We start from the raw sequence: 14965 nt of genomic DNA, 5'->3' as shown, positions 1-14965 counted from the left end.
CTCCGAGCATGCGCAGTCCCGCACCCACCGGTTTCAGTCGCATCCGCACTCCGAGAATGCGCAGTCCCACACCCGCGGGTTTCGTAAACACAAAATACTCTGCAGATACTGGGGTCAAAGCATCACGCTGGAGGAACTCAGCAGGTTGGGCAGCATCCGTGGAAATGAACAGTCAACATTTCGGGCCGAGACCGACCTGCTGAGTTCATCCAGCTTTTATACATGTTGATCTGACCACAGCTTCTGCAGTGTACTTTGTGTTTCCTAGTAAACCTCTTCTGCACCCTCTCCAAAGCTTCAACATCCTTCCCATAGTGGGGCGATCAGAAAAGTACACGAATTCTCCAGATGTGGCTTAACCAGAGTTGTATAAAGTTGCAACATAACCTCCTGGCTTTTGAACTCAATGCCTAGACTAATAAAAGCAAGCCTTCCATAAGCCTTCTAACCATCTGGAAGTTACATTGTCTTGTCAGGAAATGCTGGAAATCAGCAAGTCGACAGCAAAAAGAGTTAATTTCAGGTCTGAGTTCAGTCATTGGAACTGGAAAAAAAAACCAAAAACAAAACACCAGACTCTGCTAGAAACAGTACTTCTGATTAGACATGTTTTGGCTAGGATGTCCAAGGCTCATTCTCAATACAATGAGTTAGCCATTATAGAGCTGAGAAGGAAGGTGATGTTTTCAAATTTTTCTCCAAATGTATTTGACTATCCAAATGATTATATATGAAAAAGAAATTATTATAGATTTCAGGATACTAGTGAAGGCAAAGGATTCGGAGATGTTAGGAAACTGGCATTGAGGTAATCAATTGGAGATGGTGGAATGAGATTGATGTGCCAAATGTCTACTTCTATTTCCTAATACAATTTCGATTCCAGGAACCGTGTCTGTACCTCACAAATCCTGTTTCTCTGCTCTCCCTCTCTTTTCCTTCAGACATATGGGGTTTAATCCTACACAATTTAGCCGCTTCCGATTTCTGCCTATTTATCTGATGTTTTCCTGCTCTGATCACTGACTGCTGGACGAACCCAACCTAAGAACACACACAAAATACTGGTGGAACACAGCAGGCCAGGCAGCATCTATAGGGAGAAACACTGTCAACATTTCAGGCCGAGACCCTTCGTCAGGACTAACTGAAAGGAAAGGTAGTAAGGGATTTGAAAGTAGTGGGGGGAGGGGGAAATGGAGGGGGTGGGATGAAGCTAAGAGCTGGAAAGGTGATCGGCAAAAGTGATACAGAGCTGGAGAAGGGAAAGGATCATGGGATGGGAGGCCTCGGGAGAAAGAAAGGGGGGGGCCCAACCTAAGAATGCGCATTCCCAACGCCGGACCCGGCCTCAGCGCATGCGTATTCCCAACGTACGGACCCTGATGGTGCCAGTTTCTGCGCGTGCGCGAACTCAGCGTGGTATTCTGGGCGCGAATTTGAATGTTTAGAACTGTTGGCCCGAGTAATCCATCTTGTTTCAATACGTGAAAGATGAAGGGAATAATATGGCACCGATCTTACGTGATCCTCTCGACCTGCTGCTTGTGTTATCCTGTACCCTAGTGTCACTGGCTGTTTCCTCATCCGTTGCCCTGTCCGTCAGGTTGTCGACCCGCCGCCATCTTGTGGAGAGGGTAGAGTCTGAGGCGGCGGCGATGAGTGTCCGCATTTACTTCTGTGGCAGCATCAGAGGCGGGCGGCAGGATGTGGAGATATACTCCCGGATCATCGGCCAGCTGAAGAGATTCGGGAAAGTTTTCTGCGAGCACGTCGGCCACCCGGAGCTGAATGCGAAAGGTCCTGTTAAACGGAGCAGTTACTTAACCCCCTCATGATTGGGGCCGTGCCGCGGGTTTGGGCTGAGAATTGCAAAACATCCTTTTCTCTGAATTGACACTGGCAGGTTAAGTAAATAATTTCAAAACGTACAAAAAAGCTGGATGAACTCAGCAGGTCGGGCAGCATCCATTGAAGTAAAATTTCATGTTTTCCAGTGAAAAGATGCAGCTTAGAGCAGAACAGACTATTTCCAGCCAGCAGTCCAGAGTAACAGTTGGAGGTGAAGGGGATTTCTAGTTCTCGCCTTCAGACGATTCCATATCCCAGGTATATGGATAGCTGGAAAACATGAAATTAATTACTTAACCTGCCGGGGATGGACACGTGTATTTGAGGAGATGATCAAGAGGTACAAAAAAGCTGGATGAACTCAGCAGGTCGGGCAGCGTCCGTTGAGATGGTGACAGGTGTGACCTGCCGAAAGGTTTCGGCCGGAAGCATCGATTGTACTCTTTCCCTGCATGCTGCTTGGCCTGCTCTGGCAACTTGTGTGTGTTGCTCGCATTCCAGCATCTGCAGATTTTCTCTTGTTTGACCTTGTTCTTTAAACTGGCCATCTCCTGCCTGGCATGTCTCGTGGAGCTATGATGGTGGACCTTTTTCCAGGCCTATTGTTGATGGGGCTGCTATGTGTCATCATTTAGGATTTACTCACTCTCTGTTTGGCCCACAGGGGAGGGTAGAATGGAAGCTGAAGATAAATGCATCCATGATAGAGATTTGGAATGGTTGCGGGAGGCTGATGGTGAGTATGTCAGGGATGCTAGGCTCTGGATATTTTTTTAAAAAGGATAAATCGCCATGGACTGTTTACAGCAAGTTTAATTCTTCATTCATTTGGAGCGAATAGTGCAAGGTTATTCTCATAGTTTAAAATTGAAACAAACTTGCAAAATGTGCTCTACTAGTCATTATGAAGGCTGCTTCTAATAGTGCAATTTAGAGTACAGTCGGCCCTCCTTATCTGCGGGTTCTGCATGCACGGATTCAACCAACCGCGGATTGGGAAAATACGGGAAGATGTGCGTAGGTTACCGCGGATCGGGATTGAAAAAAAAAACATAGTTCTTTTACTAAGTAAGTCGGAACAGGTACATCCGATATTATTTAGTGTTAGTTACAAACGTATGTATTTCAATAATTAAGCCACTGCGTTGCTTAGTAATAATTGTAGCTTTAATCACGGCAGGGCCTTTCTCAGTTTATCCTTTAAAATTGTTCCAATCATTGACCGACTGTAGCCTAGCACTTTTCCTATGACCGATGATGTTTCACCTCTTTCCAATCACTTTATTATTTCTACTTTATTTTCAATCATGATCATGATTATTTTCGTGAACAGAAACACTGCAGATTCAGAGCTCCACCGGGTCCTAAAGTCCACTGCAATGAGACAGGTTAAATAAGGGACTTGAGCATCCACGATTTTTGTTATCCGTGGGGGCGTCCCGGAACCAATCCCCTGCAGATGAGGAGGGCTGACTGTAGTATAGTTTTAACTTTTCATTACTAAAGGTGGTGATACCAGTTAGGAATATAAGAATATATAATGAGTCCTTTACCTCAGAGCTGCCTTTCCACAGTGACCTGGTGTGTCTATTGCCTCAATATCAAAAATCATTATCTTGGATATATTTAGTGTCTAAGCTGTCATTGCATATAACATTCTGAAAATTCATTATTCTTGAGTGGAGACTTTTTTTTATTGTCTCTATCTCAGTGTCCAACCCCTTGTGATTATTGATCCCGTACACCCTGACCAATGGTAAAATATACAACATCAATCCCCGTGACAACTTTGTTTTCAGAAAATCTCTCATTCTCATACCTACAATATATGGTCCCAGCCTGCATAAATCTTTCTTCATAGACAAACTCAGTTTCCAGGAATCAGTGTGGTGAACATTTGCTACACTTCCTCCACAGCAAATATATCTTTCCTTAGGGAAGTGAAATACACTATTCTGGAAGCTTTCTCACTAGGAATCTATACAATTAGAATAAAATTGCTCCTCATACATTCAAATCTTTCATTACAAAAGCAGCATACCATTTTCCTTCCTAATTGCTTTATCTGAATATGGGCAAGGGCATCGAGGTTCCTCTATAAAGCAGCATTTTTGTCTCTCATCATTTAAAAAATTATTACTACTTTTCATTCTTCTACTTAAAGGGGATGACCTAAGGACGTAGAATTTTTTTTAATGGTAAATTTTATTTGTCGTGCCCTTGCCCATTTGCTTAATCTGTGTTCCCTATACCCTTCTTCATAGCCCATGCTACCAGCTAGTTTTGTAGCATCAGCATTTTTATGCATTACACTGGACCCCCTCCCAATCCAAGGCATTGATATAGATTAATGGCAAGGGCCCACTGACTCAGCAGCCACACTATCCAAAAGTGACCCATTTATCCCTTTTTTTTGGTTAATTCACCAATACTCATTCTCTGCTAGTATGTTATACCCAATGTCCTGCACTCCAATTTGTGTAATTTTATCTACCAGCATTTTGAAAGATTTCTGAAAATCTTTTGCCCCAGATCCAGCAGTTGGCTTTTATTTATTCTCTTAGTTACAAACTCAAAAAAAAGCTTCAATAGATTTGTTGCAATGGTTTCCTTAAATCTGGTGATTCACCACAATCTTATTATTTTAAGTGCTCTACTAACGCCCTTGTTTTTCACGTTTTACTGTATTTTAAATTAGATTTGTGTACCTCTGCTCCAAATGTATTTGCTTCCTCCGAATGCTGTCATTTATCTTCAACACGAGATTCTGCAGATGCTGAAAATGCAAGTGCAACACCTTACATGCTTTTGATCACTTCAATCAATTGCCTATCTCTTGGTGCTTGTCCAGTCCCTATATACATCTCTCCCTCAGTCAGGAAGACCTTATAACTCCTGCTTCTTTCTAGACAACAGACCTAACCAATTCCCCTCCAACACAAGCCTCCTCTGTCTGGCAGAACTGATGCTCACCTTCAATAAATCAGTAAGTTTTCTTTTGTCTCCTCCCACTTTCCCCAAACCCAAGGCATAGCCATGGGAAACACATCGGCCCCAGCTCTGCCTGCCTTTTTGTTGGCTACATGGAATGTCCATGTTCCAAGCCTACACTGGTAACACACCTCAACTCTTTCTCTGCTACATCAATGGATTCTTTGGTGCAGCTTCCTGCATCCAAGCTGAGCTTGTCAATTTCATCAACTTTGCCTCCAACTTTCACCCTGTCTATAAATTTACTTGGTCCATTTCTGTCACCTCTCTCCCTTTTCTTGATTGCTTATCTTTTATAAACCTACTGACTCACAGTTATCTTGACTATACCTCTTCCCCCCCCCCCCCCCCCCATGTCACTTGTAAAAATGCTATTCCATTTCCTCAGTTCCTCCATCTCTGCGTCAACTGCTCTTGGGATGAGGCTTTCCATTCCAGAACATCTGAGATGTCCTTTTCAAAACACAAGGTTTCCTTTCCGCTACCATCAATGCTGCCCTCATCAGCATCTCCTCCATTTCCTGCACATCTGCCTTCACCACATCTTCCTGTCGCCATAATAGGGATAGGGTTAAGGAGAACCCTTAAGGGGCAAGGGGTCCTTACCTACCACCCCACAAACCTCTGTGTCCAGCACATTGTTCTTCGTAACTTCTGCCATCTACAACAAGATCCTACCACAAAGCTCACCTACTGTTGACTGTCTAAACATATAGTGTATCCTCCTTGTTTGCATACCTTAGCAGCTATTAAAAGGGATTTGTTTTTGTAAAATGTATTCAGTTTTTGCTTTTGTTTTGAATTATCTAACAAAACTCCTTTCTCCTTGACAGTCATGGTGGCAGAGGTCACTCAACCATCATTGGGTGTTGGTTATGAAATTGGAAGAGCTATAGCCATGAATAAGAAGATTCTGTGCCTGTTCCGACCGTCATCAAAGTATGGTGGGTATCTGTGGTATGAGTAAATGGAAAATATTAAAACAAACCGAGGGTCTGAGCCTTCCACTTGGTTTAAAAATGCAAGCTCAGGTTAAAATTTATTCTTAAGTGTATCAAGTGTTCACTTTGATATCCTCCTTCCTTTATAGTCTTATAATGAGCTCCTTTGAAAAAATTACGACAGATAATATATGTAAATGAAGCTCCCTGTCTTGGTTCAAATTTAAGAATTTGGATTGCAGGTTCTACTGAAAGTTGAACTGAATTTTTCAAGAAGTACAAACCCATTTCAATAGGTACATTTAATGTCAGAGAAATGTATACAATGTATATGCTGAACAATACACACAAAATGCTGGAGGAACTCAGCAGGCTAGGCAGTATCTACAGAAAATAGTACAGTCAATGTTTCAGGCCGAAACCCTTCCTGAAGTACGTCCTGAAATTCTTTTTCTTTGCAAACATCCACAAAAACAGTGCCCCAAAGAATGAATGACAGTTAAATGTTAGAAACCCAAAGCCCCCCAGCTCCCCTTCCCACGCACAAGCAGCAGCAGCAAAGCACCCCCACCAGTAAAAACATTTGGCTTAAGCATCTGTGACTATCTGCTTCACTTTTTTAAGGGGACTGTGGAACTAATACATGCCAGTACCCCTGAATCCAAGATCCCTGAAGCCTTCACTAGTCAAAATATCATGTTGGAGTGGGACATGTGAATGGGCATTTTGTTCATTTCTGGTTTCACATTTGAAATTAGAGTTCTGTGTTAAAATTGGAACAATTTCTGCTAGCGTTTATTTTTTAAGCAGCCCTGTAAAATAGATTTGTCTAATATCTTGTATTTGGTCTCTGAAACTGACAAGTGCCTAAGACTTAAATTTTACATTAGATGTTTATCAAACTCCTGTGCAGTACTTTGTCAAATGGCTTCTGCATATTCAAATAGAACATTTCTACTCTCCTTCCTAATTGTGTTACTGCTGCATCTTCAAAAGAACTCCAGCAGACAGAATAAACAGTTTTTTCTGTCATAAATCCCTGAAGGCTTTGCTCAATCCTGTTCTTTTCATGGTATTATGTTGGATTTTTTGTTATCAATTCTGGCATTTTTCAAAACAATCATTTAGGGCTATGAGATCTATAAATCATAGGTTTCTCTCACCCTCCTTTCTGAAGTAATAGGGTCTCAGTTGCATAGTTGTTTGGACGCTTCATTCTCTAATAAACCTGTGAAGTTATGTATTTCTCCAATGAAGATGACTTAAAGTAATTGTTAATTCCTTTGGCATTTCCCCATTCCCCATCTCGTCTTTTTAGATACTGATAAAAGCCCATAGTCACGGGTATCTCACCAGTCTTGAATTCTTTCATGACTTTTTAAAGTCAATATTTTAGTCCTGTCAAAATCAGGTTTAATATCACCGGCATAGGTTGTGAAATTTGTTGTCTTTGTGGCAGCAGTACAATGCAATACATAATAATAGAAAATCATGTGAATAACTAATATATATATATATTAGTTAAATAAGTAATCCAAAAATAGAAATAATGTAGTACGGTAATGTTCATGATTTCATTGTCCATTTAGAAATCGGATGGTAGAGGGGGAGAAGCAATTCCTGAATCATTGAGTGTTGCCTTCAGGCTTCTGTACCTACTTCCTGATGGTAGCAATGAAAAATTTTTCCTATCCTTGAGTCTACAGTTAAATTTATATGCCTCTTCCTTTAATTTGATCCTTTTGAATTTCCCTTGTTTGTCACAAAAGAAACACAAATTCCTGTAACTTCTGTGCCTTAAAGGACATCTTATTGTAAGAGACGTTTTTTAAAAATACTGATCATTGCCTGTCCACTATCATGCCTTCCAATGTGTTCTTACAATCAATCACAGTGAAGCCTTGTTCAAGTTTCTTTGTTTAGATTTAAGAGCCAGGTTTTTCATTGTATTTTAAAGTCTTTCATGGTTGTTGTCTTACCCGTCTCACACACTTCTAACTTCCTAACTTACACCAAGCCCGATATTACTTATTATTTCCTAACAATCATTTTAGCCATATTATCTATATAGATTTTTGTAAGCTGTTTGGCAAAACTCAGATGAAATCCTTCAGTTGGCTTATGGAATAAAGGGATGAAAAGCAGTATTGGTTTAAAAAAAATCAAGCTCAAAGTTGAAAATTGAGGTTAATAGTTATTTTTCATCGCAGGGAAAGGTAGACAGTGTTGTTCCCCCAAAAATGACTGTTGGTGTCATTGCTTCTCTTTGATGTATTAATGAGTTGGATCTGAGGTTGAAGATCGCTGATGACTCAAAACTTGGATATGTGGAACATAGGAGAGGCTAGTAGAATGTATAAGCAAGTGCGAGATTAATGCACATGTGACACATTGTAGCAGAAAAAGACAAGAAACAAAAACCAAACAGCATATTCCAATGTGTATGCAGAATTGAAAGGAATTCCACAAAGCTTTCATTATAATGTGGCATTCTGTTAATATAAAATCCTGAGTTCTAGAAGTGGAAAAGGAGTGCACAGAACCAGAAGGGCTCGTTGGCAACTTCTTGAAACACTTGAGGTCACAACCAGAAGTACTTATTAGAATCAGTTAGAGAGCATGGAAACTGGCCCTCTGCACACTCATCCTTCTCAATCAATTCCTACCTGGATTAGTCCCATTTACTATGTTTGGCCCATTATCCCTCTAAACCTTTTCTGTCCATGTATCTGCCCAAATGTCTTTTAAAAGTAATAATTATACCTGCATATACCACTTCCTCCAGCAGCTCATTCAACATCACCACCACCCTCTTTGGAAGTTGCTCTTCAGGTCTCCTTTAAATCCCCTCTCACCTTAAACCTATATCCCTTAGTTTTAGACTACTCTGGGAAAATCATTGTGAGCATTCACTTTATCAATGCTCCTCGTGATTTTATGTAAGGTCAGCCCTCAGCCTCCTATACTCCAGGGAAAAAGGCTACAGCCTATCAGATCTCTCCTGATTACTCAAGCTCTCCAGTCCAGTACCATGCTCGTGAACCTCTTAGAATACAGAATAGTACAGCCCTTCATCTACAATATCTGTACTGAACATGATGCCAAATTAAACTAAATCTCTTTTGCTTGCATAAGTTCCATCTTGTTCCATTCTCTATATTTTTAGTAAATATTGAAAAGCCATTATTGTATGTTTCCAGCATTACCCGACAGCCTGTTAAAGGCACCTACTACTCTGTATTTAAAAATAGAACAAGCCATGCACATCTTTAAACTTTTACCCCCCTTACCTTAAATGCCTATCCTCTAGTATGACATTTCTATGAAGATAGGAGGAGGGGCAGGTAGTGTTAAGGAAGCAGAGAGGCTGCAGAAGGACTTATAACACTTCAGGAGAATGAGTAAAGAGCTGGCAGATGGAATACAGTGTCGGGAAGTGTATGGTCATGCATTGGCTATTTTCTAAGCAGGGAGAAAATTCAGAAATCAAAGGTGCTGAGGGACCTGGGAGACCTCTTGCAGGTTGTGTCAGTGGTGAGGAAGGCAAAAGCAGAGTTAGCATTCATTTTAAGAGGACTAGAATATAAAAGCAAGGATGTAATGCTGAGGCTTTATAAGGCATTGGTAAAGCTTTACTTAGAAGTATTGTGAGCATTTTTGGGGCCCTTGTGTAAGAAAGCATGTGCTGATATTGGAGAGTGTTCAAAAGAGGTTCACAGAAGTGATTCCAAGAATGAAAGGAATTATCATACGAGCAGTGATTGAAGGCTCATTGGAATTTAGAATAAGGGGGGATCTCATTGAAACCTCTCATATGTTGAAAGGCCAACATAGAGAGGATGTTTCCTTTGGTGGGGGAGTCCAAGACCAGAGGACACAGCCTCAAAATAGACGATGCCCACTTAGAACAGAGATAAGGAGGAATTTCTTTAGCCAGAGGGTAGTAAATCTGTGGAATTCGTTATCACAGGTGGCCGTGGAGGCCAGGTCACTGGGTATATTTAAGCCAGAGGTTGATAGATCCTTGATTAGTTAGGGCATGAAAGATTATGGGCAGAAGACAGGAGAATGGGGTTAAGATAGAAATGGATCAGTCATGATGAAATTGCGCAGCAGCCTTGAATCGCCTAATTCTGCTCCTATGTTGTATGGTTTAATTAGGCCACTCGGCCCATCAAGTCTGCTCTGCCATTCCAACATGGCTGTTTATTATCCCTCTCAACCCCATTCTCCTACCTTCTCCCCATGGCCTCTGACGCCCTGACTAACCAAGAATCTATCCACATCTGCTTTAAATGTACTCAATGCCTTGGCCTCCACAGCTGTCAGTGACAATGAATTCCACAGATTCACCCCCCTCTGGCTAAAGTAATTCTTTCTGATCTCTGTTCTAAATGGACATTCCTCTATTCTGAGCCTGTGTCTTCTAGTCCTAGACTTGCCCACTACAGAAAACATGCTTTCCACATCCACTCTATCCAGACTTTTCAGTATTCAATGTTTCACAAAGATCCCCACCCTCATTCTTCTAAAATCGAGCAAGTGTAGGTTCAGGGCTATCAAACACTCCTCATATGTTAACTCTCATAAACCTCCTGGATCCTCTCGAATGCCAGCCCACCTTTCAGATAAAGGTGCTCAAAACTGCTCACAATATTCCCAAGTGCAGTCTGACCAATGTACAGGTCTCTGCGCACCAAAGATGGTTCTGAGAAGTGACCTCAGATATGTAATGAACAGAAGTTGTTGAAAACAAGAAAAACACTGCATAAAGCAAAAAATGAAGATCTTAATCATGCATTGAAAGAGTCAGTATTGGAGTGAATGTATGCAAATCATGTAATAAGCAAAGATCTATCACAATTGACTGAAAATTGAAGGTAATTGTGAATATTCAGCAGGCTGTTTGCAGAAATTTAACAATAAGCACGACATTAAATTTCTAAAGATTAAAAAAAAATTCAAGATAAAACATCTGCTGATAACAAAACACTAGAGAAATTCATCAGCCAAAATCATCGTTGATGAAAATCTAACACAGAACAATTCTACAATGCTGATTGTTTTTATACCTTACCTTTTTTAGGTTTTATGTAAAAATACAAATACAGTGTACTGTAACCTTTTAATCAAAACACGGCATCACAGGTGGAGACTGAAAGCCTACCATTGTTTGTTGTTGTTCAACAGTTGATTCAGGTATTTTCTCGATGCTGCTTTTGTTGCTCCTGCACACATTATATTTTTATTATACTAATAGTACGTAATAAGTTTTACTGTTAAGTATGTAATTGCAAGACAGACTGTTTACCAGTAGTACATAAATCATGGTGATCCCAAGCTACCTCATATATTCTGAAATCTGGCCCCATGCACTTCAGATCGGGGTACTCACCTATATAGTTCCTGTAATACCATGAACTCTTATCTTGTTAAGCAGCCTCATGTATACCACCTTGTCAAAGGCCTTCTGAAAATCGAAGAAAACAATGTACACTGACTCTCCTTTGTCTATCCTGCCTTTAATTTCCTCAGAATTCCAACAGATTTGTCAGGGAATGTTATCCCTTGAGGAAACCATACTGACTTTGGCCTATTTTGTCATGAGCCTCCACAATCTCTTTGGCTATGTCTTTCAGAACCCTGGATGTAATCCATCTGGTTCAGATAACTTATCTACCTTCAGACCTTTCAGCTTTCCAAGCACTTTCTCCTTAGTAATTACAATTACACTAACTTCTGCCCCCTGATGCTCAATTTATTATCACTAATTAGGGCACTAGCTCTCAAAAAGGTTCACCATGCCTGATCTAGAGCCTGTTGTAATCTTATAACCACCTCTACTGTCCGTACACTTTGGTGCCATCTGCAAAGTTCCTAATCCAAATTGTTCATGTGGATGATAAACAACGGTAGAGACAGCACTGATTCCTGTGGCACATGATTGGTCTCAGCCTCCAATATACAAAATCATGTTCACTATCCCTCATCAGTCGAAATAGAAATTAATCCTATGTCTCAGAAACACTCCAAGCAATTTTCCCACCAATGATAGAAGCTCTCTGGCCTGCGGTTCCCTGGCTTGTTCTTACAGCCCTTAAAGGGATAACATTAGTCATCCTCCAGTATTTTGGTACCTCATCCATTACTAATGAAGATATGGAAGTCTTTACCAGGCCCCAGGAATTTATCCACCTCCAAGTCTACCATCACCACCTCCTTCATAATGTTAATATGCTTCAGGATATTAATTTTCTCTTCCTTAGCTTCCATGTCCTTCCATATGTTGAAACAGATAGTAAGAATTTATTTAAGACATTGTCCATCTCCTGTGGCTCCACAAGAGGTGACTACAATGATCCCTAAAAGGACATTTTCCTAGCTACCCAATATGCCCTTATATAATTGTAGGAGCTTTTAGAATTCGTTTTTACCTTATCTGATAATGATATCTTAAGTCCCTTTCACCTTTTAATTTCCTTGCGTACGCAGTATCTCTAGGACTCCTCAGGGGACTTGACTAATTCCAGCTGAATATACCTCCTCCATTTTCCAGACTAGAGGTTCAACATTCCTCTTCTACCAGAGTTCTCTAATCCTGTCGATCTTACCCTTCATTCTAACACTAACAAGCTGGCCCTGACTTCTTACAATCTGTTTTAAGTTTGTCCCTGTCAGCTTTTGCAATTCTCTAGTATCTATTTGTTTGTAACAGATTATGCTCTCTTTGTGAGAAGTTGATTTATAACTCTTGTGAAGAATAATAGACCCTTAGATTGGGTGTTGTGCATGGAGAACTGATCCTCAGTCTTTATTTAGTCTGTAACACATGGCAAGTTAATAGTGCAGGCAAATAAAATTCCAGAATGTAACAGATGATTTATTAAACAATTTGCCTTCTAGTTCTCTCCGCAATGATTCGAGGAGCAGCGAATGGATCAAACATCCATGTGAAGGATTACTCAGAGGAGAAAGTGGAAACAATTCTACAACAATATTTTGAACAACAACTATAGGCATAAAAATCACTGCTTACCCAATTATAAAAAGGGCATAATGTTAATTGTTGGTGTTATGTACCTGCGTACACAGTACTTCTTCCAATTAAAATACAAGATTTTTGAAGGACAAATTGTGTTGAGTAAAACAGAGGTGTGTTCAAGCTAGCTATTTGTTTTTTTCCTTTCTGGACAAAACTGGATAGTGTATAATAACAACCTAACTTCTTTGAGTCCTGAAATCCAACTATTTGCAAATAGTTGAGCTGATGGAGGTCAGTGTAAAGCCAAAATGGATGATCAATTGAAAGGAAGGCAGGGGATATCCACAAACATTTAAATGAAATGTTACTTTGTAATTTGGACATACATATGGCAACTAGTTTGAGATGAACAATTAATCATTGTAGGATTGGTTGTTTAGGACTTGGAGTGTACATATAAGATGCTAGATATACAAGGCTACGCTAAAAATGCAGAACAATTTTTATTGATCTGTTGGGGAGCACAAGACAGTTGAAGTACAACAGTGAGCTGATGAGGGACTTTTGGGCCACAGGTCTTGATGTCATATCATCGGGAACTTGTTTAATCTAAGACATTCAAAAGAGCACAAAACTGCTGATTACATCATTATGCTGAAGAGTAAAGACAGTGGGTTTCTGGAAGTTTACTCTATTCCCATCCTTCTTGTTAACCATTTCCCTCTGATTTGGAATCACCTAAAACATCAACTACCATATGAAGAAAACTTGTGAAACTTTAAATATAATGAAGATTACAGATGCTGTAACTTATAAGGTGTTTAGTAAGATTCTGCATTTTAACTTGTTACTTTTCAACAAGTTATTTCACATAAAATCTGTCCACAGAAGATGCTATATTTTTCTCCTTAAAGACACAGTACCATAATATTAAACGTATCAGCATGCTTTAAGGGAGTGGAAGAGCAAGCTGGGCATGATAAAGAGATTCAGGAAAAGCTGTAACCTTAGATGAATTAGCCAAGAAAAGAATGTTGCAATTCAGGCACGCAAGGTGGAAGAATGTAGAGGCTTGTAAGCAGGAGATTTTAACCAAAATAAAATGTAGACACCAAACGGCTGGATGGATTTCAACTGGTATGACTGATGTTTGGGAGATTGTTAGATAAATATCATAGACAGTAGAGGTAGAAATAGAGCTCGATGATGTTTAGGTGCAGAATTAGTAAAACTGGAGAAAGACCACATTCATGAAAGTTTAGGACTAAATTATTTGACATTGCATTTAAGATTAAATCAAAATTGTTCATTTCTGATTTTAAAAACATCAAAACCAGAACAAAATGGAGTTCAATTTTACTCATAAGTATTTTATTTTCATAACTTGCATAACTGGAATTTTTCAAAGATAGAACATAATGTGCGAACATTAAGCTTTTATTATGTGCAGGCTCTAGTGCCCTTGGTTTCTTTGCTGAATATAATATACATTTCCCAAACCAACTCAGGAACAGTTTTTTTACTAACTCTCCAGTAAGTGGGATATTAAGTTAAGTACATTTAACAAATTTCAAGGGAAAGAAAGATATCAGAATTTTACCTTAGTTGCATTTTTAAAAAAAACTTAAATCTGAACACCAAAAGAAACAGTTTTTAAAATAAAGAAGCTAGTTAATCAGAAGTGGCCTAATGAAAAAGTAGAGGGTTCGGTCTTTAATGCACACTAGGATATTTTGATCTGACTATAATCAGTTACATTGCTTTTTTAATTGTCCATTCATTCAGAATATATATATAAATCTCATCTTTCATCACTTTTAGCCATAAACATCATCATCCTCCAAATAAAAGAAATCTCTTTCTAGATTTTCTGATTCATCATCTGAGAAGTCATCTTCATCCTCATCATACGTGTCATGCCAGTCAGGGACATATTCATCATCATCATCATCTTCATATTCTCCATCTTCATAGTCTCCATCATCTTCTTCTGTTTGGCTGCCTGATTTCTCTCTGTGGCAAACAGGAGAGGAATTTTGGGGTATTTAGGGATTGGTCAAAAGCTGTTACAATGGGCAAATTGACCTGTACTGTACATTTACCTAGTTCTTTGTGTGTATAATAGATTAAAAAATTCAGCCTTCTCACCCCCCCCCCCCGTTTCCTAAAGCTTTCAATTCAATTAACATAGTATTTCTTT

The 14965-nt window shown here is 39.7% G+C and overlaps 2 protein-coding genes across 4 annotated transcripts in view; one reads left to right on the top strand and one right to left on the bottom strand.

Moving 5' to 3' along the window:
• The first annotated feature begins 1418 nt into the window (after window positions 1-1418).
• dnph1 (2'-deoxynucleoside 5'-phosphate N-hydrolase 1) lies at window positions 1419-12915 on the top strand. The gene is made up of 4 exons (XM_073056202.1): window positions 1419-1800; window positions 2516-2587; window positions 5676-5786; window positions 12687-12915. Exons 1-4 carry the CDS (start codon window positions 1509-1511, stop codon window positions 12797-12799), a joined length of 588 nt encoding a protein of 195 aa, XP_072912303.1. The 5' UTR covers window positions 1419-1508; the 3' UTR covers window positions 12800-12915.
• Window positions 12916-14114: 1199 nt separating this feature from the next.
• The window catches only part of LOC140733195 (cullin-9), a 292661-nt gene continuing 291810 nt past the window's right edge, over window positions 14115-14965 (bottom strand). For all 3 annotated transcript variants that reach the window (XM_073056198.1, XM_073056200.1, XM_073056199.1), the window contains one exon: window positions 14115-14778. In XM_073056198.1, coding sequence (XP_072912299.1) covers window positions 14583-14778 — 196 coding nt within the window. In that variant the 3' untranslated portion in view covers window positions 14115-14582. The remainder of the gene's footprint in view (window positions 14779-14965) is intronic.

The sequence above is a fragment of the Hemitrygon akajei genome, chromosome 9 (assembly GCF_048418815.1).
Source record: "Hemitrygon akajei chromosome 9, sHemAka1.3, whole genome shotgun sequence".
In the NCBI taxonomy this organism is placed as follows: Eukaryota; Metazoa; Chordata; class Chondrichthyes; order Myliobatiformes; family Dasyatidae; genus Hemitrygon; species Hemitrygon akajei.
The sequence above is the reverse complement of the archived record's forward strand: the minus strand, read 5'-3'. Positions and strand labels throughout refer to the sequence as shown.

Coding starts and splice junctions, on each gene's coding strand:
- dnph1 (XM_073056202.1), top strand. CDS start 1,509: ATGGCACCGATCTTACGTGATCCTCTCGACCTGCTGCTTGTGTTATCC. Junction 2,588..5,675: donor ATGGTTGCGGGAGGCTGATG/GTGAGTATGTCA, acceptor TCTCCTTGACAG/TCATGGTGGCAGAGGTCACT. Junction 5,787..12,686: donor CCGACCGTCATCAAAGTATG/GTGGGTATCTGT, acceptor TTTGCCTTCTAG/TTCTCTCCGCAATGATTCGA.